General features: G+C 35.8%; 1 protein-coding gene across 1 annotated transcript; it reads right to left on the bottom strand.

The window, feature by feature from the left end:
• Positions 1–6,226: 6,226 nt before the first annotated feature.
• On the bottom strand, positions 6,227–10,607 carry LOC113344238. Its single transcript, XM_026588246.1, has 9 exons — positions 9,980–10,607; positions 9,610–9,704; positions 9,002–9,081; positions 8,819–8,860; positions 8,619–8,746; positions 8,305–8,485; positions 8,004–8,182; positions 6,910–7,152; positions 6,227–6,798 (listed from the first exon to the last, which is right to left on the bottom strand). The coding sequence occupies exons 1-9, from the start codon at positions 10,450–10,452 to the stop codon at positions 6,501–6,503; spliced, it is 1,719 nt and encodes a 572-aa protein (XP_026444031.1). The 5' UTR covers positions 10,453–10,607; the 3' UTR covers positions 6,227–6,500.
• Between the last annotated feature and the right edge of the window lie 15,588 nt (positions 10,608–26,195).

A 26,195-nucleotide genomic window follows, 5' to 3' on the forward strand; every position in this document is an offset into this window, starting at 1 on the left:
TAATTAAATACTAGAGAAAATGAAATAGCTACCCATTGTTCATGTGTGAATAGCTTCATCCATTGTCTTGGTTACGAGAGAATTAACCGCTCATCATGTTGGAAACACGCTCAAAAGTTGATTTCATTTATGCTCAAAGGGTTACAAATGATGAATAAGGGAGAATTATAATAAAAATCGGGTTTGCAATGCTTATAACTGTTGCAAAAGCCGTTACAAAGAGCCGTTACTGTACTGTTGCGTTTTTTAAGTCTGCCTATGATCTGCAACCCACAGTATGTGTCGCTGACACTGTTTAAAAACGACGGTTGTGGCAAGTCTGTTTTTCGTGTTCTTCAGTGGCAGCAGCAGCAGCAGGTGGTCTCTCTGCAAATTCGATTTTTTTGACTCTGTGGTGCTCTTAACTTCTCCCAATCTCTACGTCCCCCTTCTGCTCGACCCCAGTATCCTATTTATAAACCTTTGGACTAAGAATCTTCGATCATTACTCCAAAAAATCTTCCCATATCTCGACAGTAAAGAAAAAATAATAAAGGAAATTTTCTTTCCTTTCTCGCCTCTTCACACGCCTGCTGATGTCGATATACTCTCAGGGCATTGTTTTCACGTTCCACCAGAAGTAAAACTCTATCAATCCACACGCCAACTATACAGAACTCGTGATGGAGCAACCAAAACCCGAGTAACCATGTTTTCTTCACTGCAGATTATCCAACCAAATCCAGATGATTTTTGAAGCCCATACCACGCCTGTATATCTCAGTCAAGTGTTCCCGTGAAGTTTTAGCCATTGAATCACATTATAACATCTTCAAATTTCGACCGAAAATTCTCAGAGAGCTGCCACATTTTCCCGCCAATTTTTAAGTTTCAAACGAAGAAGATGGTGTCCCCATAACCAGTTGTGGGGTGCGAATAGCAACTGCCTTTTTGGGGTGCCCCTTAGTAATTGAGGTGCCCCTTAACCAAATCTGGGCTCCGTATAGCAAGTGTCCTCCGGGGGTGTGCCGAGTGATTCTTCGAGACGATTTTTCCAACAATATTTATTTTCCAAAAATACCTAAAAATACACAAAACACCATAATAAGGACGAAAACGAGTACCAACGATACGAAACATTGAGGACAATTTAGGAACATAAATGCGTCTATCACTGAACATTCCATTACTTGTTAAGAAAAGCCTTTCAGCAAATATCTAGAAGTGAAAATATATCCACGCCTGTAAAAGAGTCATATTCCTTCAAGTTTGGTTCCTTTGATCTTTAAAAGCCTTTATCAACTCGTTCAACGAGTGCGCAAGGATGGCATTTCCCCAAGAGTATTCATGAATCTTGTAAACTGGTTGCAACATCTGAATAAAGTTGGTGCTCATACAGGATCTAGAAACGTCGGTGGAGATAATACATTCCAGGATGTAGTGGACATACTCATTGACCATAGCGAAGATTCGTTCCTTACCGTGTACATGAAGCTTATTTGTTCCCATGAACAGGTACCTCAACTCCGAGAGATGGAATATCCTCTTCTTTGATTTACCTACTAGCATCTGTGACTTGTTCATCTCCTCATCCCATTGGAACACATTCTTAGTTAAGCGTAAATCTTGTCCCACTCAAGCTCTTGCGCGTATTTTTTGTGCTTCATGGATTTACCTTGTATTCTTATCTCGGTAATGAACTTCGCATCATTTGGAGTTATAGTCATTTCACCAAACGGAAGATGTAAAGTATCTGTTGTTAGAGCACCGCTCGGTCGAACTCGTAAACATTGTTATCTCAAGCATTTTTGTCAAGTTTAGTTGCCAAAACTATAAGTTATGATTTCTAATCTACTTATAGATAAGTCTCATACTAGGATAGTTAAGTGTAGTTGAGCTCTAGACCCCATGGCATTCATCATATGAAGACGAAGAACTACTCAAGGAACTGGTGGAACTTCAACGACAAATGGTATGTGGAGACTTGAACTTATCTATCACTCAAAAGTATATCTATTGTATCTCCTATTTTGAGACAAAAGTCGTATTGCTTTATAGACTTCGTTATACACATTTTTTATTTTGAGCCGAGTTTATCTCGCTTATCTATTTCTCGAAATATGTGTTGGTAAGCTTTCGCTTTAGCAAGTTCATCTTTACTCGTGACGAAAGTCATGTTCATATTTCAATATCTTGAAAATTGCTTTGATGAAAAATAGTTTGTGGATAAGAACTATATAACATCCTCTAAGAAAGTTTCAATGACTGAAATGAGAGTTTAGAATATGTAACTATGCTTGGATATAAACATAGTGTGTTCCCACATCCTCTAAGTCATAATCGGGAACTGAAAGTATGCATACATGTATGTGTACTAATGGCTGATGGAGACTGGGTAAGTATGTGCACCCGTACGCATACTGGCGAAAGATAGAAAAGAAGTCACAAACATCTTCGTCTCATAGTTTGTGATTCCGCAATATCTTGTTTCGTTAATCGATTAAGATTATTGTGAGGTGATTGATAATTCTAGGATGTTCTTCGGGAATATAAGTCCGGGTTATCGATTGGTTCCTGTTCACCTTGATTTATCAAAAAACAGAACAAAACTCGTAGGTATTTCTGTGCGAGACATTTTATATATTACTATAGACTTTTATGTGTGAGACTAATTTGTTTATCAAGTCTTCGACTTTGGGTCGTAGAAACTCTTAGTTGTGGGTGAGATCATCTAAGGAAATCAAGTGCATAGTATCCTGCTGGGATCAGAGATTATACCTTAGTAAGGAGCGAAATTGTACCTTGAATCGCTGTGATAATTATCGGGTTTCAACTACAATCCAGATCGAAGTTAGTTTGCAGTAATCTAGAGTCTATAGCGGCTTAATACAGTGTGGCGTTCAAATCTGGACTAGGTCCCGGGGTTTTATGCATTTGTGGTTTTCTCATTAACAAAACTTCTGGTGTCTCTGTTATTTCTTTTCCGAATTATATATTGTTATATAATTGTGATATCACAGGTTGAATCGATCAATTGGTAAATCCAACCTTTGGTTGTTGATTGAAATTGATTGATCCTTGAACATTGGTCTTTGGTACCGTTCAAGTTATAACTCTTATATTCAATCGGGCTCGCAGATTTCTATTTGTTGATTGCAAAATTGAATTGAGAGATAGAGATGTTAACACTTTGATATACGTTTCTTAATATTGAGTCTAACTATCTAGTTGATTCTCTTGAAAGTATATTAGAGTTAGTCCATCCAAATTTCTAAGCGAAATACTGGGTGAGGTTGTTAGACCCCCGCTTTTTCATCGGTTTCCCCTTAATATCTCTCCTCAAAGGCGGAACAAAGAGGTTTTTCGCAACCAAGAACCAAATTGTCGATCGCAAGCAACAACCCCATAGATTTGACTAGCTTGATTACTTTCTCAACTTCTCCTATGGTTGATTCTGGTGTTTCTAATGGCCAATTCTTCATCATACTCACTGACATTCCTGGATTCACAAGACTAACGACATCCTTGTGATCCTAAAAAAAACAACAACAAATCCGATGGAAAATAATAAAAACACTAGACAGATAATAAAATTTATCTTACATAACATAAGGTTTAGGTAGTTATTATGGTATGGAAGACGCCAACGGCCCAAATATTTTTATACCCCGATAACAAATTTCCTCCATCACTGGGAATCCCTTAAACTGGATCATTAGGGCCGCGATTAAATATCTTCAGCGGTTCGGGCATCCCCTTTTCATCTTATTTGAACAATCATTCTTACTATCTTCCTTACCTTGAATCAGTGTGAGATTTATTGGGTTTCAATTACAGTCCAGATCGAAGTTAGATTGTAGTAGGCTAGAGTCTATAGCGGATTAATACAGTGTGGTGTTCCAACCTGGACTAGGTCCCGGGGTTTTTATGCATTTGCGGTTTCCTCGTTGACAAAACTTCTGGTGTCTGTGTTATTTCTTTTCCGCATTATATATTGTTATATAATTGAAATATTTGTGCGTTGAATCGATCAATTGGTATATCCAACCTTTAGTTGTTGATTGAAATTTATTGATCCTTGAACATTGGTCTTTGGTACCGTTCAAGTTATCTCTCTTATATTCAATCGGGCTCGCAGATTTCTATTTGCTGATTGCAAGATTCAATTGAGAGATAGAGATATTAACTCTTTGATATACTTTTCTTAAGATTGAGTTAACTGTCTAGTTGATTCTCTTGAAAGTATATTAGAGTTAGTCCATCCAGGTTCCTAAGTGAAATATTGGACGAGGTTGTTAGACCCCCGCTTTTTCACATGTTTCCCCTTAATATGTCTCGGCAAAGGAGGAACAAAGAGGTTTTTCGTAACCAAGAACCAAATTTTCGGCCGCAAGCAACAACCCCATGGATTTTACTAGCTCGATTATTTTCTCAACTTCTCCTATGGTTGATTATGCTGCTTCTAATGGACAATTATTCATCATACTCACTGACGTTCCTAGCTTCACAAGACTACGACATCCTTGTGATCCTAAAAAAAACAACAAATCCGATGGACAATAATCAAAACACTACACAGCTAATAAGTTTATCTTACATAACATAAGGTTTGGCTAGTTATTAATGTATGGAAGCGCCAACGGCCCAAATCTCTTTATACCCCCATAACAAATTTCCTCCATCACTGGGATTCCCCTAAACTGGATCATTAGGGCCGCGATTAAACATCTTCAGCGGTTCAGGCATCCCCTTTTCTTCTTCTTTCCACAATCATTCTTACCATCTTTCTTACCTTGTGCTTGATCTTCTCCTACTTTGACTTATTCTTGCACTTTTCCTATCTCTTCATCAACTTCGTTCTCACTTACTTTTTCATAAGTTTCATTCTCACTTTCTTCTTCATCAACTTCCTTGCCGCGAAATTCTTCTTCACCAACTTCCTTGCCACCACTTTTTCTTCATTAACTTCCTCACCATTTTCTTCTTCAACAACTTCTTTATGCCACATCTTTCTTCAGTAGGTGTAGCAGAATCAGATTCTTCTTTTGTTGGTTGATCCGCTTGAGGTGGCGGGTCATTGATGCGGATCCCTTTTGCTTTATCCCCCGATCCCCTTCGGTGGGAAGCATTCAAATTTTTACCACCCTCTCAACAAGGTCCCAAACTCTGAGGAGGATCAAATTCATTTATCCTCTTATATTTGTTTTCGGATTGTCGTTTGCTTGCCCTTGTTTTCCCTGTGGAATGCAGAGATAAGTGACAAACAACAATGGAACTCAATGCTTTTTTTTTTTTGAATTCTAGGTATATACACAATCGGTTTACTCGATACACATTTAAAATCTGATTCCTAACGTAACACATCAACTATCAATTTATATAAGTGTTCATGAATCCGATTCTAACAAAAAAAAAGGATACAAAAAAACTAGGCATTTTTTCTTACAACAATTGGTTTACTCGATATACATATAAAATCTACTTCTAGCATTACACATTAACAACCGGTTTTTATAAGTGCTCATGTAATCAGATTATGGGCTAAGTAGTTAAGAATTCAAAGGCTACACAGCCTGTATCGGTTTTTGTGGACACACATGTAATCCGATTCAAACAAAAAAAAGTTACAGAAAAACGGTTATCCCTACCATAACTTAATCGGTCTATGTGGACATTAACATTTACTGATTCTGATAAACCCAGAAAAATTTGATTTCAAAATTTTCAATTTTTGAGCGATTGCATGTCACTAAAACCTAGTTCAGGGGATTAGGTGGACAGTAAAGTACCTGATTCGCCTCATTTGCTGCTTTTTGTGTGTGATGAAAGATTGTTCTTCCTCCTCAACCGTTGTGTTCTTCGGTTTGTTTCGAATAGCTTCAACAATTCCGAGGTTTCTCTCACTAGGAAATTTCCTGTCAGTAGCATACGTCACTCTTGTTTGTTTCGACATTTTATAAAAAGAAAAACGATTAATCGTTTTTGGATCGTCGATAATCGACGATGTTTCGGTTCAAAAAAAAAAATAGAGAGAAGAAGAGAAAAAACCTAATTTTAGTTTTAGGTTTATATTATTAAGAGTTAATCGAGTTAAACTGGTAGTATTAACATTTAATAGAGGACAAACGGTAGTTTCGGAAAATTTCGACACCCCATATCATTTCCTACTGGATGGAATAATCTATAGGCCCCAAATAATCACATTAGACCCAAACTAGCCAAGTTACTTTTGAAGTGCTTCATTTTCAATTATTGGCAGGTAACTATTAATAAATATAGTTTTTTTAAATGTGCTACATCAGCAGGTGGAAAAAACAATGAAAGCCTAGTCTTAAAGATTTCGGAAAAATTTGCTTCACTGTAATTGCCAAGCGATGAACATACAACAATATAGGTGATGATCAATAATTAACCTTGTTAACCATACATGCTATGTTAATTTACATACTAACTTCTACCTACAGAGTGGTAATCGGCAAATCTACCTAGGCAGTAGTACGGTGAACCCGAGTGGTAATTATTCAATTACTTCTTGCACGCACCCAACGTGAGGAGCCAGTCTTTGCCAAACCTGAGTAGTAATCTCCTACATTAGCAACGAAGAGAGGGTCTCTTTCTTCCTCTTTGACTTCGATATGTTTATCGTTGTTGTCGTTACTCTTACTTGTCTCCTCCAACTTCTTTGTCAGATCTTCCATGGTCTTCTTCAAACTAGATCTACTCACTTGCCCTGTTTCACCAGTGGAGATACCAACCATTGTAATCTTTGGGAGAAGAGGATTTGATTGTAATTCTTCTGTAGTGCTTGTCCTCTTTGAACTAGTTGTCATGGATGAGGAAAAGAAAATCAAGGTTTAAACGACAGAATTTCAAATTCATATCAAACATCATCTGATAATACCCGAGAAGATTTTAGTGGTTTGGCGTTACCTTGTGTCCGAGGTAATCTGATTATATGTTTTCTGCTCTTGTGTCGACCATGGGTTGGAAAACCAGCCTCCAAAAGGAAACCGAAAATCTGTGTGATCTGGTTTCTGTTCCACCGGAGCACTCTCCCTTAATTTAGATTCTCTAGAACCAAGTTCCAATGCATCCCTATTGTTCTCAAAATCAGAATCTAAGGTGGCAGCTGCACTAGTTGACTTGGCATCCTTCAGAAAAGAAGCTGCAGTCCTGCATCAGTAACATTTCAACATGAATATACCATAGAGGACATATTCTAGGGATAAAGACGAAAAGATCAAATAATAAACTTCAAGAAGTATCTAGACTTGCACAAAAACCGTGTTATTACTTAATAACAGCAAAGAAGTGCTTTTGACTTCAGTCTGTATCTAGAGTTGTGATTTGTTTTTCTGTGGACAACAAAACAATCAACTAACAAAGACCACCGCCACTTTAGGTTACTTTATTGTTTTGCCGTTCAAGCTATTATTAGATGGAATATTTAGCGTACAGACCTCAGCCAAATTTCAAGAAGCCATGAAATCCATAGTTGAACAAGAAGAATTCAGTCAGCATTTTCGCATCATATACCTTTATCAAAAAATCGATCTTGTTACACTTACAGATGACAGGCAAAGGGGATACACCACCACTAGTAAACTGGAATACTTTTGGTAATTGCTATGAAGAAAGATGATCCCAAAACTCGACTCACCAAGTAGGTTACCACAACCAGGTTCAACCATGTTTCAACTCTATATTGCAGCGGCTTTTGACCCCCAAATTACTTATGAGGGTATCTCGCCCAATGTCAATAACAACTCCTAGGCCAGCTAAATCAAACTCTTAAACTAAAGAAAGTAACCATTTGGTCACTTTTATGAAGTGTGTCGTTTTGTTGAGTTCAGTAAACTAATATTACTGACTGTAACTTTCTTTTATCAACTATGTTTTATGCACACTAACGTATCAGGATTACCAATGAGGCAACACATCTACCAAATGTTCAAGGTTAATAGCATTCTGACCTATATACAATCCTTTAATCGTTAAAATAGGGTAAAATGGTGGAGTAGTACCTTCTCTCGAAAGAGTCGACCATATAAGGGAATTTGGGTTGAATACCAGTAGCTTTCCTTACCCACTTGTTTCCCAACATTACTTTGTCTACAGCATGATGGAGTTGCAGTTCTGCAACCTTTGAGATTACACTCAATGGAATTGTTGGTTGGCCCATCTCATCCATCACCTCTTGGACCTGTCAGAAAAGAATAGGTATCATGTTAACTACATATCCAAGTATTCAGTAATATTACGAAGTTATGAATTGAGAAAAGATTTTAAACTGCAAGCTCAATGCGTAATGTATGTTTCTTATACCTCTGGAGGTTCCCATAAGCTATCCGCATTGTCTTCGACCGCATCCGCTGACAAGCTATCATCAATAATATCCCTTCTCCGCTGCACACGGCGATTCTGAATAAGTGTGTGGAAATGCTGATCAACGGAGTCTTCAAGGATGTTGTCCAACGTCTTTTTATCAAAGAAGTATGGTGTATACCTGAACCAAGGGATAGTTACAGTAATTTGCATTAAATGCCTTCTCTAGGATAAAAATAAGTGAAACCCTCGGCAGGAAACTAGAACGAACATCAATCTATATAGTGTCAAAATGAATGACAAGAAAAGCATACCACTTAATTCCATCATCCGTAGCAATCGCAATATCTAAGTTTTCAGCAGTAAATACAGGAACACCATCTATGGTTTTCACTCCATTGTTATGTGGATTTTCCATCAAAAGCTTTTTAGCTTCCTTGACCTACATGACGGGCGAATTGGTACCAAGAAATGTATGTGTATGAAAGGAGGAGAGATAACAACCCAACCATACCTGTTTCTCATTTGGAACAAACTGGAACATATGGGGTTTTTCCTGCAGAGCATCAAAAAATGACATGAGCGGACCAATGGAAATCCAATGATAACATAAGAAGGAAGTAGACAATATCTTCATAGTTTTAGAAGGTAAATAAGGTAGTCTAGGGAGAGAAATTCAGATCTTGAAGAATCAGACCTTGAAATGTTCATATGCCAGATCAAGGCGGCAAGCGCCTACAACCCCAGAAGGAACATTCAGCTGTTTAACATATGAAACTAGCACAAGCATAATATGTTAGAAAGCAGGCAGTTTGTTCTTTTAGCAACGAGAATAACAATTTAATCAAAGCCAAAAAATAGCAGGACGGTGTTAACTATCGCGATAGATGCTGTTACATTAATGCCATCAAACAAAATGACAGAAAGCAATTCGTATATTGGCTTGAGAATGGAAATATAAATCACTATTGTACTTCCGGAAAGATTTCTATCATCCATGAGAAGATAGATTGCAATCTGAGGATCAAATTCTTCCAATGCCTAATAAACTAATCGATGGATAGGACCTATGGTTCGAGGAGCATAGAAGGACATGTTCAATACAGTAAAGCAAAGCAAAGCAGGAAAACCGGTTCCATTTGGGAATTGTATTCTTTTCGTTAGGAGCGTTATGTGCATCCGAACAATTGTAAATGCAATCAGTACTATCCACCCACAGAGATCATTAGGACAGACCCAACATAGAAGAAGCTCGTAAACATTATCCTAATATCTTTGAGGATATTTCACTGGTAAAATGCTTACCTGCATCGCCTATATCCATGAAAAACCGAAACATGGGGCAATCTCTGTTGTTCTTGGTAACAGCTGAAAACATCCTTTTAAGCCACTCCGGTGTTCTACACAAAGACTAATCAAAATTAAACATAGGCTCACATCAACATGACGCATTTGCATACACACCAATAGCGCAATACTGAGTATTAGTGTAGCTCGAACACAACATATGGAAATGGTTACTAAGAAATATAAGCGATTTATAGATGAATTTCTACGGCACCAGTAATCTGCCCATAACCTAATAAACAGATTTTGCCCAAATTATCAAAATATTGCAATCAGAACTGAAAATTAAAAAGAACCCAAATTCAAAAAAGAGATATAAAGTTGAAACCTTTTAGAAAGAAAGGGGATTTGGAAATGAGTAGAAACAGCCATGAGACCAGTACCAGAAACATCACACATACTAAAAACTTGCCCAACAAAAGCAGGCCCTCCTCCTCCTTTCTCATTCACAGTCCTTGAAATTCTAACAGTCGACGGAAACCCAGAATTGGAATTGGAATTTGTATTCGAATTCAATCTCTTCATCGATGATGATGATGATGATGATGATGTTGGTGGTACTGGTGAATTTATGTTATTATCAGAATCAAAATTGTGAAACGAAGACGAAGAAAACAGCAAAGGAACACAAATCGATGATGATGCAGTGGGGTTTAAGGTTTGGGGGTGGTCGGATCTTGGTGAGTCGTATTGAGTTGGACGATCTATTAGAGTCCATTGGTTTAAGATAGAGTGAAGAGCTGATGAAGTTGAGTGTATAAACTTTGAGATATTATTAGTTGAAGAAGATGAAGAATCCATTAATCATTGAACCCTGAAAGAAGAAGTATCGACGAATTGAATAAGAAGAACAGAGGAGGAATTTTTTTAGCGATTTTTCCTTCCTCACTCGTCTCCTTCTCTGGAAATTTTTATTTCTGTCTTCAATTTTGGAGAAGAAAGAAAAAGGATAATGCTCTCAGTCTCAGATGGTGGGTGTTTGCTGAGTCATCTGAGTGAGAATTTCATTGTCTCACTCGTTTCGTCCGACTTTTTTGATTTGTTCCCCTCTTTTTTTATTGGAACGGCTTTTTTGGGAAAACTACTTTGTGATTGGTGTCTACCCTATACCTATAAGGGTTATCCTAAAGTGAAAACTAATCAAATAAGTATAGACACATGTATATAACCTAATCTAAATCATTAAAAAGACAAAATTAAAATCAAAATTATAACAAATTCATTACTTTTAATTTTTCACAAATCTGTTATTATTAGAGGGTTTGTTTTCTTCTCTTCTTTCCACTTCATCGTCTCGATTCAAAAAAAATTCCACAACCCATTACTTGGTTGAAAAAAATGAGTAGTAATCATCAAAATTAGTTGAAAATGGAAGTTGCAGAGAGAAGTTCGGCTAGGAATTATCTGAAACAGTTTTTCGAATTAGCCGAACTTAGCTTTTAATGGAGTTTTTTTCTTTCAGAGAAAAGTTCGGTTACCTCGCAAAAAAAAAATTCCCAGCCGAACTTTTAGTTTGGTTACGTCGCAACTTTTTTCCCTTTTTTTCCTAGACGAACTTGTAGTTCGGTTACGTCGCAATTTTTTTCTCCTAACCGAACTTTTATCTGAAAACGTATACATCGAGTTATGTTACATCGAAAAAAAAATCCCAGTCGAACTTTTAGTTCGGTTACGTCGCAACTTTTATTTCCTAGCCAAACTTTTCTCTGAAAGCAAAAATTCCATTAAAGCTGAGTTCGGCTACTTGTGTCTTCAGAACCATTAGCCGAACTACACTTGAAGATGTGTTCGGCTACCTATTCCTCAGATGTCGTAGCCGAACTTTATTTCCATGGTCAAAATCAGTTTATAAATTTTTTATTTTTTCGAAAGTTTTTGCCAATTCAAACAACATTAACTAAATCTGATGTATACCTAAATACTCAAAACCCTCATTTCAAAATCAACCATCTTAAAAAAACAAAAAAAAAAACAAAACCCCCTTCTTCTCAAAAATTATTCTTTTAAAACAACCAACTAATTGATCTAACCTCACTAATTAATCACTAAACTAATATTAGTTAATCATTACACTAAATAATTTAATTGTCAAGGACAAGTTTGGTATTAGAAAAAACTTAGATAAGGGGTGACTCAATATTACTTCTAATATCCACCCCAAAAAATGGAGAGTAGTCCCCACCATTTTTGGCTAGTCCCCGAAAACCGTTCTTTTATTGGGTGGAAATGTTATAAATATCCTGGCGTTTTTAGGGGCCACTCGAAAGGATTTAGGGGCCAACAATAAAACAAAAAAGGTCACCCAAAGGGAAAATGTAGCCAGCCCTTATCTCGCGTAATTCGTAATGGCGAAATTACCCTTATATATTCGGAGGATATGATAACATTGTTATCCTCCGATTGCAATCGAAATCCAAAATATTTCACAGACTTCCGATTGTAGTTGGTGCAGTATTAGAATGATTTGTGTTTCATTTTTTCCATTTCTTTTTCATTTTTGAGTTGTTAGAGTTATAGAGAAGAAGGTGAAGGCTGCTATAATCGGAAGGGAATACAACTTAACAACCTGCCGATTATAAGGAGTCACAGATCGAACCCTTGCCATATATGTTTTGAGTGTACACAGCCAGCCATAACCACTTGGTTCGTGTTTTGGATGCATCGTTAATCGGGAGTTAAATATATTACAAAACCTACCGATTATAAGTTGCCCCAAATTCAAATTTTGAAAGATACCATAATCGGTAGATATGCTAAATACAATACCTATCGATTATTGGTTTCTCCACATTCAACTTTCGTCAAATTAGCCGTTGGAGTTTTTGGGAAAAACAAAAAGAGCCGTTGGACCCTAAACCTATATGAAGAAACTCATATCTATCACCCCAATTGCACCAAACTCTTTCCTCTCTTCAGTTTTAATTTTCATAACAAAAAACATGGATATTGCTTTTGCCGAAGAAGAAGATTGTGCTATTTATAGAGCGTGGGTTGTGGTAACTGCTCATGATCGTGTTCACAAGCTCCACAAATCGGAATCCGAAGAGAAGATATGGAACTGTATCTTAATGGTATTTGAGGCCTTAGATGGTAATCGAATTCGAAGATCATCCAATGACATTAAGATGAGAAAGAATGCGCTCGATAAGGAGATTGACAAACTTGAAGATGAGGAACGGTTTGTTAGGAACGCTTTTCCTTGGTGGACGTATGAAAAATGAGTAAGTATCTCTGTAACTCCAACTCACATTAACAAAAGTTAGTACTAACTTGTTACTCATTCGTAATTTCAGAGAAATCTTGCGGATCGCCGGTATGTGGACCTCTACGGGAAACGGTTTGAACATGAAGGATGCTACAAAATCAAGAGGGACAATTTCTATGGTCACTGGAAGTTATGATTTGTTTTAATACTTTTATGGTCAATCAGGAGTATGGATTTAGGTGCTTTTGACGAAATTGTAAGGTTAAGGCAGTTTGAACTTTATGTAATGGATGTAATCGGAGTATTATTAATATAAAAACTAGCCGATTATACGAAATCGGTAGATTATTTTGTTAAACAACCTACCGATTGTAATATTCGGAGGATAATATTTTTGTAAAGTTCCGAATGTATGATGGCCCAAAAATCAGAATTTGGAAAAACTTATACTTTTCAAATTTTGTCTTTGAAATAATCGGAAGTTAAATTAGTTACCAAAACGTCCGAATATGGGCTGTCTAACCTTCAATATTGGCCATTGGAACCACCTGGAGCCATGGCGTAGTTTGTTTTGAACTTGTAATATTCGGAGGATAATATTTTTGTAAAGTTCTGAATGTACGATGGCCCAAAAATCAGAATTTGGAAAAACTTATACTTTTCAAATTTTGTCTTTGAAATAATCGGAAGTTAAATTAGTTACCAAAACTTCCGAATATGGGCTGTCTAACCTTCAATATTGGCCCTTGGAACCACCTGGAGCCATGGCGTGGTTTGTTTTGAACTTGTAATATTCGGAGGATAATATTTTTGTAAAGTTCCGAATGTACGATGGCCCAAAAATCAGAATTTGGAAAAACTTATACTTTTCAAATTTTGTCTTTGAAATATTCGGAAGTTAAATTAGTTACCAAAACTTCAGAATATACCACACAAATCATTGTCATTTGAACTTGTCTAACTTAGTTACCCAAACAAATTTCCGAATGTACAACAAAAATCATTGTCATTTATCTGCTCTTCTTTACTTTACGACCGTGACTACCTCCCAGTCCTGCACGACCACGGGTTTGAGCACCTTCAGTTGGAGCAGCTTCAGCGCTCGATGAAGCTCGAGTTCTTTTACCCGTCTTTGATACTGCCACCTTGGGAGGATGCCTCTTCGTTACTTTCTCCCCAAACTGGGAAGCATAATCTTCGTTATCCATATTATCAACTAGATCTCTAGCCTCTTTGATCTTCTCAGCTAGCATGGGATCTCCGCTCTTCAGGCATGCAGTTAACATTTTGGAAACACGCTTGAACCTATTCACCTGTTTTTTATACGTAATGATATAACATCAAACGGTAATTACCTAAGATTTATAGGAATAATATAAAATGAACAAAAATATAAGAACACGCACCAGTCTATCATAACCAGCTGGTTTGTCTTTGATGATACAATTATAACTTGAACCCGCCGCAGTAGTGTTGGATTTGATTTCACGGATAACCAAAGGATGTGATACCTTGTTATACCAACTCATATAGTCTGGAGAATTTTCATCACCTCGGGTGGTTCGTACACCAGTGTCGATAATGAAGTCATTCCTCTTATCCCAGTTATCAAGAACAGTAGGTGGGCCAACAATCGTGAGATTGTCACCACTAGAAGAACACAACTCCAACTCCAATTTGTAGTAATCCCATATTTTCTCCAGAGGTTGATGTTGTATATACCCGTGTTGTCGCATCACCCTAGAGGGGTTATACATCACATATCCTGTGGGGTGCCACAATGGTCCAAAATAAAGGGACAAGTCCGACCGAACATTTATATGCCCACTGACTCGATCTTCCTTGTATGGATCAAAGCATACGTCCGAGGCCTTCAATTGGTCCAAAATCTCCCTCATGCGAATCAACTGCTGCTCCTTTGTCCTAGAACGATTGTCTTCAAATATATACTTTGTTCCTCTAGGAGTACCTTTGCACCACCCCGGGTTCTCTCCTGCCAACTTCAGGATAGGGAACTGGTCATAGATCCATGCCTATATACATAAGAAACCAAGTTTTAGTAAATAGATTGTGTATATTCGGTAGTAATTTACAAACATAATTTCCGATTATATATAATCGGAAATATAACTGAGTAGCTATCCACCGAATACCCAACATTCGGAAATATATATGGATCATTTCCTACCGAATATGCGTCATTTGGAGTTCAGTAACCTATAGTTTTTCTGGCCTTTATATTCGGTAGTAATATCAAACACATATTTCCGATTATATATAATCGGAAGTAAAACTAAGTACCTAGCCACCGAATAACAAACATTCGGAAAATTAGATGGATCTTGTCCTACCGAATATGCGTCATTTGGAGTTCAGTAACCTCTAGTTTTTCTTGCCTGTATATTCGGTAGTAATATCAAAAACATATTTCCGATTATATACAATTAAGTACCTAGCCACCGAATAACCAACATTCGGAAAATAAGATGGATCAATTCCTACCGAATATGCATCCTTTGGAGTGAGTTATAGAGTTAAAGAAAAAACCTGCAATAGAGCCACGTTCCCGGAAACTTGGCAGGTTCCTAGCCTCGACGCCTTTCTCAACTCTTCCATCAAGAATGCTAGGCATGTCGTTCCCCAAGAATAGTCACCGACTTCATGGAGAGGATCCAAAAGTTGTATAATGTTGGCGTCGATCCGGTTGCCAGAAGTATTGGGGAATATGACACATCCCAATACACAGAGGAGATATGCAGTGGCAGCGTGGTTCACTTGCTCATCAGTTAACGTTCCATTCTTTTCCTTCTCCAAGGTGCCTCGGAACATATTCATCAAAGCTGTAATGTTGATCTGTCTTGTTCTATAACTGGCATGCCTCCTAAACTCTGCTGTTGTTGTCTCTTTATCCCAACCTAAGCATTTGTTAGTTAGAGAATAAAGTTGTGCCCAACTTAACTGCTTTGTGTAGTTAAACTTCACAGCTGTGCCTTGGTCGGGAAGGTTAAGAATCTGCACAACATCATCCGGGGTAATCGTCATCTCCCCAAACGGCATATGGAAAGTATCGGTCTCAAGATACATTCTCTCCACGAACGCCGATATGGCCACACGATCATGTTCCAACAATGAATTCTCGGCGGCATTAGCTAACCCCGAGTTGGAAACAATTGTCTTGAACCTTTCACATTCACCGGATAAAGGCCACGCAAGCATTTTTGTTGGTGCGGCGGTAGGTTTGAGTAGACGGACCGCATCTTGATGATCCTATTAAAGTACATAAAAAAAATCCTTAATACAAATATTACGATATAACACATAGACAATACATCAATAAAAAATAGTAATTTTATTACCTCGGTTTCGTATATTTCTCTGGCCCATGAGTCTTTGTATCCAAATAGCAATTTTCCTCCATCCGCTGGTAGCCCAAGGATTGTGCCTGTTGGAATACCCTTCTTCTTCAAGTGCTGAGGGACAAGATGTGATGCTTTCTTAGCGATATCCTTCTTTACACCATCTTTTCCTTTTTTGGATTTTTGGGTACCACTTGGTTGTCCTTCTTCTTCTACTCTTGGCACTGGATCAACTGGTTCAACACTTGGTCCTGCACTTTGTTGAGCGGCTTGTTCAACACTTGGTCGCACCCCTTGTTCACTGCCTTGTTGTTCAACACTTGGTTGCACTCCTTGTTGACTGCTTTGTGCTTGTTCGCTTTGTTGAGCACTTGAATTATCTTTGGCACTCCTTTCCCTCCTAGCACTAGATGTCACTTTCTTCCTCCCTTCTCGACTTTGTCTAAACAACAAAGAAAGGAACAATATTTACAAACTATACAATCGGAAGACAAAGTATGGAAATATAACCCGAATGTACACATTCGGACGTATGAAGACACATATTGTTCTCGAATACAAAACAATCGAAAGCTAACTAAACATATTTTCAACCGAATATGCATCAATTGGAGTTCGGAAGCTGTAAATTTTTCATCCTACACAATCGGAAGACAAAGTGCACATCTATAACCCGAATGTACAAATTCGGAAGTAAAAAGACACATATTTTTTCCGAATGAAAAACAATCGGAATATAACTAAACATGTTTACAACCGAATATTCATCAACTGGAGTTCAGAAACTCTAAAATTTTATGCTACACAATCGGAGGTATAAAACATTATATTGTCTTCCGAATAAATACTGGCCCCAAAATGGGATTTTTCCTATATCAGAAATTTTGAGATTTTTTCAATATATACATTCGGTAGTGAGTGTTCTTCCGAATACTGTGTGTCTACTTAAATATATTCGGTAGCCAAAAAATTCATCAAACTACCGATTATTAGTAGTTTGTATCCAGGAAGAAATGGCCACCAATATTCGGCAGATAATTATCAAATCTTTCTCCCGAATACTGTCGATGTTCTTGAGAATGAAGAACACGACTACATTCGGAAGTAAACGAGCATGAATGTCGTCCGAATCTGGATAAATAACCGAAAATCCTAGAAATTTTTTTCTCGATTCGACGAATTAAAGCGAAATAAACCCCAAAAACGATAGATTCTTACCTACTTGGGGCCATTTGAAGTTGAAGAAGTGTTTGACTATCGGAATCACCACCACCGACTACATTTCCGGGTACTTGTTCTTCGCGTTCTTCTTCATTTGCAGCAAGAATTTCTTTATTTCTTGTTAAAATCCCAATATTAGGATCGATACCCCGAGCAACATTTTTGGTTCTAGGTCTATGGGTTTCATTTCTCTTATCCATTTTTTTATAAAAGAATCGACGATGTTTTGATTTTACGATTCGCGGCGATGTTTCGGTTGAACGAGGAAATTTTTTTTTTCTTCCACAATCGGAAGATAATAGGAAACTGGAAGAAGAAGAGTTGAAATGAGTAGAATTGTTTTTGATTTGGTTTTTATACAGTTTTACCAGAAGGGCATTTATGTAACTTCAATATCATATAGGATACCCCTTAACTAGAGTCAATGGCTGGGTATAAATTGATGGCCCCTAAATCCTTTCGGGTGGCCCCTAAAAACGCCAGGATAAATATCGTTCATTTTTGTTTTTGAAATCCCAAAGGATATATTAAATTTTAAACCTGAAAGATGTCTACTACCTACAAGCCCATGTAGCTAGGAAAAGAAAGAGAAAAATCCCCCCACCCCGATGTTGATGAGTTTCGAATTCGTGTAGCTGGTATCATCACCCAACGACGTTATCATTGTACCACAGTGACATCTACATAAATACCCTTCACTTTTGTTGACTTTGCATAAATACTCCTAAGGGATAAGAAATAATTTTTTCTGGAGTCAATTTGAGAAAGTTGCTTTGAATTTTAGAGCCAACTTGAAAAAGTTGCTTTCACTTTTTAGAAGCAACTTGTGATGGTTGCTTTCACTTTTGGAAGCAACTTTTGTTGGTCGCATCAAGTGAGGGTATTTTTTAAGTTGAATAAGGGTATTTTTTAAGGGATATTTAAATAATGTTCCCTTGGTTATCAATGTGTAATTATGTTAAGAATATCTAGAATAAATCTCGTTTATTACTGGGATGCCCTTATGTCTTGCCTTATAAATAGAGGCTCTATATGTGTGTTTATTGTACATTTCTAATAAGATTTTCTCTCCTTCTTTATCTCTACTTTGTATTTCTTGTTCTCAGTATATCACAAGACGTAATCAGCACGCTCTATGCTGAGGCGTTTTTATCTTCTCAGAATCGAAGCTAAAGAAACTTCAAATCAAGTGATTAGATGGATTAAACTTTCCTTCAAAAATAGATACAAACACATTTCTAATCACATGGAGAGATATATCTTAACCTTCCTTATTTAATTTATATTTTATATATGGTTCACGTTTTTGCATATATGCTAGATTTTCTTTTGTGAAGCATATGATGTTTATGGATGAATCCTTAATTAATTGATTCATTAATTATAAGTTCCCCTTGATTCAATGTTCATTGCTGATGTTTATGTTGTGTTGATGTAGATATACGGCGAGTTCATATCTCAAACGATATGTATAAGGCTTCATTATAGATGTGAACAGATGGCCATAATCAACAGTACAGTCAGTACTTGTTTCTAATGGATAATGGATGGTGGAGACACTCATACGTGTTTGACTTCTTACGCAATAAAATCTTAATTTTCTTTTTCCTTCTTTTTGCGTTAAAAAACTTTAATTTCTGTTAATCGTCGTATATATACGGCAGGTGATCAACTTTTAATCAAAAAAGTTTGACTTCCTTTCCTTCTATTCTTTCATTGAGAATAAAAAATCCATCGAAAGATGGTTTACAGTTTCTTTCCTTTCATGAAACTGCAATCACCAAAAATAGGTGTCTTCGCAGATTTTATTACTGTTACGGTAATTAGTCATATGCATGGTTCATAAACCTCCTGCCAATTAAGTTTGGTATCTTTGTCTTTCAGAAAAGGATCATGTGATTTACATGTGAGAAAATAGATTGGCATATTTTCTAAAATTTGGCCAATAATGATTTGATTTTTCCCTATTCTGGAAGATTGATCGATTGAAACAAATTTTTACGATCAAATATATATGGTTTTATCTAATAGTAAACCATTGGTTTCCATTTCCCTTTACATGAAACCATTCTCAACCAAAAAGAGTGAATTTTATCTCTTCAAAGAAAAATAACGATATGATTTCTTTATATTCTTAAAAAAAAACACATAATTCAGTCAGAATTTATTTCATCTATGTCGATCCCTAAACGATGGGATATCGTTATTATGGTATAAGCCAATAGTTAAATACCGATGACCAAGAATTTGCTGCATTCTTTAAAGATATTGAGAAATTTTATTTTTTTTAGTTTTTATTTTTCTCGATAATAATCTCCAAAATTCGAATTTGTTCCGCTTTATGGCCGGACATTAAAGATCAATGGGTGCGCACTCGGCATGTTAGCCAATATTATTAGTCCTAATAGTGACTATATTCATCTTAATTTAATCTTATTTTGATAAAGAAGTCCATAATTTTATTCCGAAAAACTTAATTTCTTTTGGAGATTTATTTACGTATTCCGTATATTTTTGGCTACTACCAACAAAATCCATGATGGATGGTAATTGTATAATGACTTTTGAGTAGTCGATATATGTGGTACATAAAAACCAGAAATTATTATGAGTATATATATTCGAATTAATCGGATAATACTTTACGAAACTTGTTTTTGCTTTATGAGATGAAAATATTTTCGCCATAACCAGGAGGAAACTATACACTAACAACAAAAGTTGGTCTTAATTAACTTCAATGTTATGTCGGTTTCTTTCCCGTCATGACCAAATCGAAAAAGCCTTCTATTAACTAGGCGTAAAATGTTTCATTTGCTTTTATATAAGCGTTTGTCTCTTTAAGAGGAAAATCCAGTCACATCTCGTAAAATAAGTAGCGTTCCATGAGAGGCTACTGGTGCTGCTCCAATTGAGTACACCAAAACACCATTCACATTCTCAAAATTAATATCTCATCCATTGATGATGATGAGATTATAACGACCGTGGACGCTGGTACCAGTAAATTTTGAATTTTTCAAAATATGCATATACTTGAGAATTGTGTGGGATCGTGGTAAACAAAAATGATTGTCGAATATTCAATCAAAGTAGCTACTAAATAAATGATGGTGGTTTTGAACCCCTCTGCAGAGAAATATCGACATATGTGATTGGTTGGCATATAATCCAAATTATGTTGGATTAATTTCTCGATTGACACAATTTTGGATCCAAAATTTAACACCTTAAAATTTCTAAGCTTATTAATTACAGGTTGATGCAATCATATTGCGTCATTATACGAGAAATGTATTCGTTGTAAAACCGATTTGAGGGTTTTATTTTTATTAGACCCTAGGATTGATTCAATAATTGCTATCCTTATATAATTGGGATGGTAGTCCTTGAAGGACTCGTTTATGGTCGGAGAACATTTTCGAATTTGTAATCCTTAGAGGATTCAAATTACATTCACGCAACCACTTGACTCGACAATGTCAGGTTTAACATTCCTTTATGTGTTTTTAGAAATTTAGTACAAAACCAAAAATCCGGATTAATTAGTTGATGAATTCAACGTTATAGGTCTCTTGAGGAGTCCGTAAAAAAAACAAATATTCATGCTTTAGCAGCATAAAATTATTTTTCTTAAATATGCAGTTTAAATATTATGCTTGCGTAAAAATCGTCTATCTGATATAGACTAGAGTTATGATGCTTATTTTTTATAATACTCATATAGTTGAGTTAGCATTAATTCATAAATCGTCAAAAGTTGTACTCTTTTCCCTTCGTTTCAGGTTTTTCCAATGTGGTTTTTCTGACAAGGTTTTTAACGAGGAAACATCTCTAACGTTTAAACTTATTTTAATGTTGATATTTATTCTCTTTTTCCTTTGTCCATATTTTTTCCCATTGGGTTCAACTGACAAAGTTTTAGTGAGACAATCTAATTCAACATTATGTTCATCCAAGGGGGAGTTGTATAAATTTTGGTTGTTTAGTGGATGCCCACATTTGATTAAACCAAATCAACTTAATCATCTCCTAAGAATTTGGATTTACTTCTAACTAATACGATTTCTGTTCACGTATGATAAGGTATTCATATCTTGGCACTTTGTTGAAGAAACTACATCAACTACTTTTGCTAATCATCTCCGAGAAGCTAGCAATCCAAGAAGAAAGTCCTCAATGTATTTAAATAACCGTGAAGACTCGAGAACTCTACTTTTAGAAGATTAACACAAAGGAGGAGTTCATCAACTAGCAGTTTTCTTCACGAAAGCATTGTTATCTCCAGCATTCAAGAAATTCTTTCATCGAAATTGGGAAGTCTCGACTTAAAGATTTGCAAGCCAAGATTTAACTGAAGTACTTATCAGGGGGAGCATCATAATAAAAAGGTATTTTACTGGACTATCTCGTTGTACTCTTTTTCCTTCGTCAAGGTTTTTGTCCCACTGGGTTTTCCTTGTCAAGGTTTTAATGAGGAAACATATGCATGTCCATCTCGGTTCTAAGTTTACTCACAATTGTACTATTTTCCCTTCGATCAGGTTTTTTCCCTTTGTGGTTTCCTTACAAGGTTTTAACAAGGCAACTAGCTTAGACACAATGTCATCAGGGGGGAGTGTTATAAACGTGTAATTATGTTAAGAATATCTAGGATAAATCTCGTTTATTACTCGGATGCTCTTGTGTCTAGACCTATAAATAGGAGTTATATATGTTTCTTTATTGTACATATCTAATAAGATTTTATCTCCTTGTTCGTCTCTACTTTGTGTTTCTTGTTCTCTGTCTTCTACATCACAAGAGCCTTTTTTTTTTGTTAATTTTTAAATTTTGCGTCTAATTTGATTGATTTATAAATGGGATGCCACTATTAATGGAGTGATACCAATTTAGTGATTCGACGGTCAGGATCTGTTAACATTTATTCTTCTAAGATAAAATGGTGGCACCCCAAATAATACTGGTACCCCTTTATAAATCGTGCTAATCTGACTGCTCTCGATTAGATACATTGCAGTGTGTGTTGGTGAATAAAACTAAAATCCGTTGCTAAACTTACTGATTGAACTAACTGGCTTAACATTAATATCCTCTCGAGCATCACAATTGAAGCGGACTACAAACAATTAGCATATATTGTCAATACGAGAGAAATCAAGTCTTTCTGGTAAGCGAAAATTATTATTTAACCATGCAACGATGATTTTTGAAAATCTCCCACAAGCAAAGGTAAGTTCATCAACAAGAAACATAACAAAGCAGCAGACTCTATGGCAAAAACATCGAAGATTCAAAGGCTACAACACATTTCAACGAATCTTCGACAAAAAGTTTTCAAGTCATCTACTTAATGTAATGTGTTTACACAACAAGAAATTGGTAACTTGTGTAGTATATAATTTGATTTTATATTATTTAACATTTTCATAAATAAAATAAAAAACAAAGAAAAATTGACATATTGGTAAAAATTAGAAAACACGATTTTTTTTCTTTTTTGCGGATGTCACTAGAGTATAGCGGAAACGTCATTGGATGGTAAAACCAGTAACTCTTTTTTTATTTTGGTACTAAAAGAAACTCATTGATTAAGAGAAATCATTACAATTATCATTCTTCACCGGAGTGATTATATACTCTGGGAAATTGTCTAAATATTGAACATTAGTTGCTTCCTTTCTAGTTTTTTTTGCTAGCTCATGAGCTACATTGTTACCTAGTTTGTTTATGGACTCACAAAACAAAACATTAATACTATTAAAATTATTCTTTATAAATTGGAAAATATTTTGATTATACCAATGAACCTGTAGCTTATGATCACAAGTTATTGATTGCACTATGCTTCATAGTCCAGTCCAAATATTACTCTAGTTATTCCCTGTTCCTTCATCCAGTACATGGCTATTCCTATTGCTTTGTATTCAAAACACTCAATCTCATATTCTTCTCCCACCTCCTCATTTAAGTTGATTTCTTTAGCTCCTAAGCATTCACCTGGAAAATTGCACATGACTAGTCAAACACTTCCATTTTTAGGTTGAGGTATATATGATCCATCAACATTGATTTTCACAAATTCTTTATCCGGAGGTCTCCAAGTCTTATTCTGAAGAGCATTCATAACATAAGAGTTTTGGTCATTAGACAAATTAGTAAATTGAACATGTAAATTATTAATTCTAGCTATAGTAGTCTGCAGGTTAGGCTTTTTATTCTGGAAAATAACCAGGCATCTATATTTCCAGACATGTCGGAAAACACACTGCAAAAGAGATTTTCCTGTGTTAAGCATAAGGAAGGAATGTGACCATCCATATAGTAGAACCAACTTATAACCTAGTTTTCAAAATCAAAATTCTAATCAATGATAGCCTTAATATTAATGTTCATAGAAAACCAGATTTCCCTAGTATAGCTGCAATCCATGAAAAGGTGATTCATGGTTTCATTATTTGCACTCCAAAAACAACAAAGAGTTTCTATGTCAGGCTTATACCCGGAAATCTTAGTTCTTACTGGAACTATTCTCTTAATACATTTCCATACAAAAATCTGTATTTTATGTGGAACTTTAAATTTCCAAAGTGTTTCCAGACTGCAGTTGGAATAGTACTGCTTGCAACAATAGAATTCACCTCATTGTAGCAAATAGTGTTATAACCACTTCCGACTAAAAATTTTCCATTTCTATCTGGTATCCAAATCATTGTGTCATCACTTGTAGTTTGGATTCTCATACTTAATATAAAATTAGAACAATCATGGGAAAAGAGAGCATTTACAATATCACCATTCCATTTTATCACCATTCCATTTTCTAGCTCCTAGGATAAACAGATCACAAATAAAAGTAAAGTTTTCATTACTAGATGATCCAATAACTAGAACACGTGGGCTATTTAATCCTATAACTCAATGATCTAGCCAAATATTATTTTTGGTATCAGTTTTAACTAGCCACTTAGTGTTTTTTTTTGGACAATCTCAATACCAGAGTAAATGCTCCTCCATAACCATGAACTGTCATCTTTTAGTGTATCTAGATGAACTAAACTACCATTTCAAGAGTAGTTAGCTTTGTGAACATTATAAAAAAAGTGAATCCTCATCATTGCAAGCTTTCCAGGAAACTTTAGTCAAAAAGGCAGTATTAAAATTTTTCAAATTTCTAAATCCTAGTCCACCTAGAGCTTTAGGAATCTGAAATTTATCTCATCCTATAAAGTAAGTGCATTTGTTACTACCATCGTTACCCCAACAAAATTGTCTTTGAATATAGTCTAGTTGAGTGATCATGTTTTTAGGTATCTTAAAAACACTCATCTGATGGGTGGGGAGAGCATTTAGCACATGCTTAACCATTATTGATCTATCAACGTGATTCATATTCTTTCATTTCCAAGGCATCAATCTAGAGTTAAAACTTTTTATAATAGGTTTAAAATCTTTAGACCTATATTTACCTATCAAAAGAGTAACACCTAGATATTTGTCAGTCTTTCATCTCAGTCATATCAAGGGTGTAGAAAAATCAATTCTAGTAGAAGGACTAACATTGTTACTAAAATAAACACCAGACTTACTAAAATTGAGCATTTGACCAGAGAACTTATTACCAAACTGATTGAGGGTTTAAAGAATACCTGTTACATAGTACATATCATATTTAGAAAAAATAAACATATCAGAATCAAAATCGTGAAACGAATATGAGAAAAACAATATAGGAACACAAATTTATAATGATGTACATGGGTTTAAGGTTTGGGGGTGGTCGATCGGATCTTGGTGAGTCATATTGAGTTGGACCAGAGAACTTATCAGAATCAAAGATGAGGAAAATAGTAAAGTAACACAAATTGATGATGATGTATTAGGGTTTAAGGTTTGGGGGTGGTCGGATCTTGGTGAGTCATATTGATTGGACGATCTACTAGAGTCTATTGGTTTAAGATAGAAAGAAGAGTTGATGAAGTTGAGTGTATGAACTTTTAGATATTATTAGTTGAAGAAGATGAATCCATTAGTGAATGAACCCAGAACAAAGAAGTATCGACAAATTGAATAAGAAGAACGGAGGAGGCATTTTATCTTAGCTATTTTCGCTTCCCTTGGAAATTTTTATTTCTGTCATTAATTTTGGAGAAGAAAGAAAAAGGATAATGCTCTCAATTCTCAAACAGATGGTGGGTATTTGGATGACTCGTCTGAGGGAGAATTTCATGTGTCTCACTTGTTTGGACTGACTTACTTGATTTATTTATTATTTTGCGATTTATAAAGAACGCGTAATTTGGGGATACTAAAACTAATTGGGGGATTTAAATTATTAAATCCATCCAATAGTGTCTTCTAAGGGGTATTTTTTTTTATTTGGGGGTGGTGGTGGTGGGGGATACCAAAATACCCTTTAAAATCATACAACTAAAATCTAAAATCTATATGTATATCCAATTTTCTGTGTAAGTGTAGGATAGAGAAATCAAAATCAAACCCTAACGAGTTCTTAAAACTTCTTTTGGGTTAGAATCATAAACTAAAACTTTTCTTGTGCCGGAATTGTGTTCATGATGTATTTTATACCGTTTTCCTGTGTCGGCATTGTTTTAGTTTGAATACCATGCCGATACTTTGTGCCGGCATTGTTTTTAGTTTGAATGCCATGCCGATATCTAGTGTCGGCATGGTCGATTCCCAAGTGTACCGTGCCTATTTGAGGACAAAAACAAACAGAAAATCTTGCATGCTCGATAATG

Source organism: Papaver somniferum, unplaced genomic scaffold, assembly GCF_003573695.1.
Source record: "Papaver somniferum cultivar HN1 unplaced genomic scaffold, ASM357369v1 unplaced-scaffold_75, whole genome shotgun sequence".
In the NCBI taxonomy this organism is placed as follows: domain Eukaryota; kingdom Viridiplantae; phylum Streptophyta; class Magnoliopsida; order Ranunculales; family Papaveraceae; genus Papaver; species Papaver somniferum.

Bases quoted from the DNA above. Each gene is read 5' to 3' on its own strand.
- LOC113344238 (XM_026588246.1), bottom strand. From the start codon at position 10,452: ATGGATTCTTCATCTTCTTCAACTAATAATATCTCAAAGTTTATACAC. The intron at 7,153-8,003 runs GTACTACTCCAC...TTACTGATGCAG, and splicing joins GTCGACTCTTTCGAGAGAAG to GACTGCAGCTTCTTTTCTGA. The intron at 6,799-6,909 runs GTAACGCCAAAC...CATGACAACTAG, and splicing joins CAGATTACCTCGGACACAAG to TTCAAAGAGGACAAGCACTA.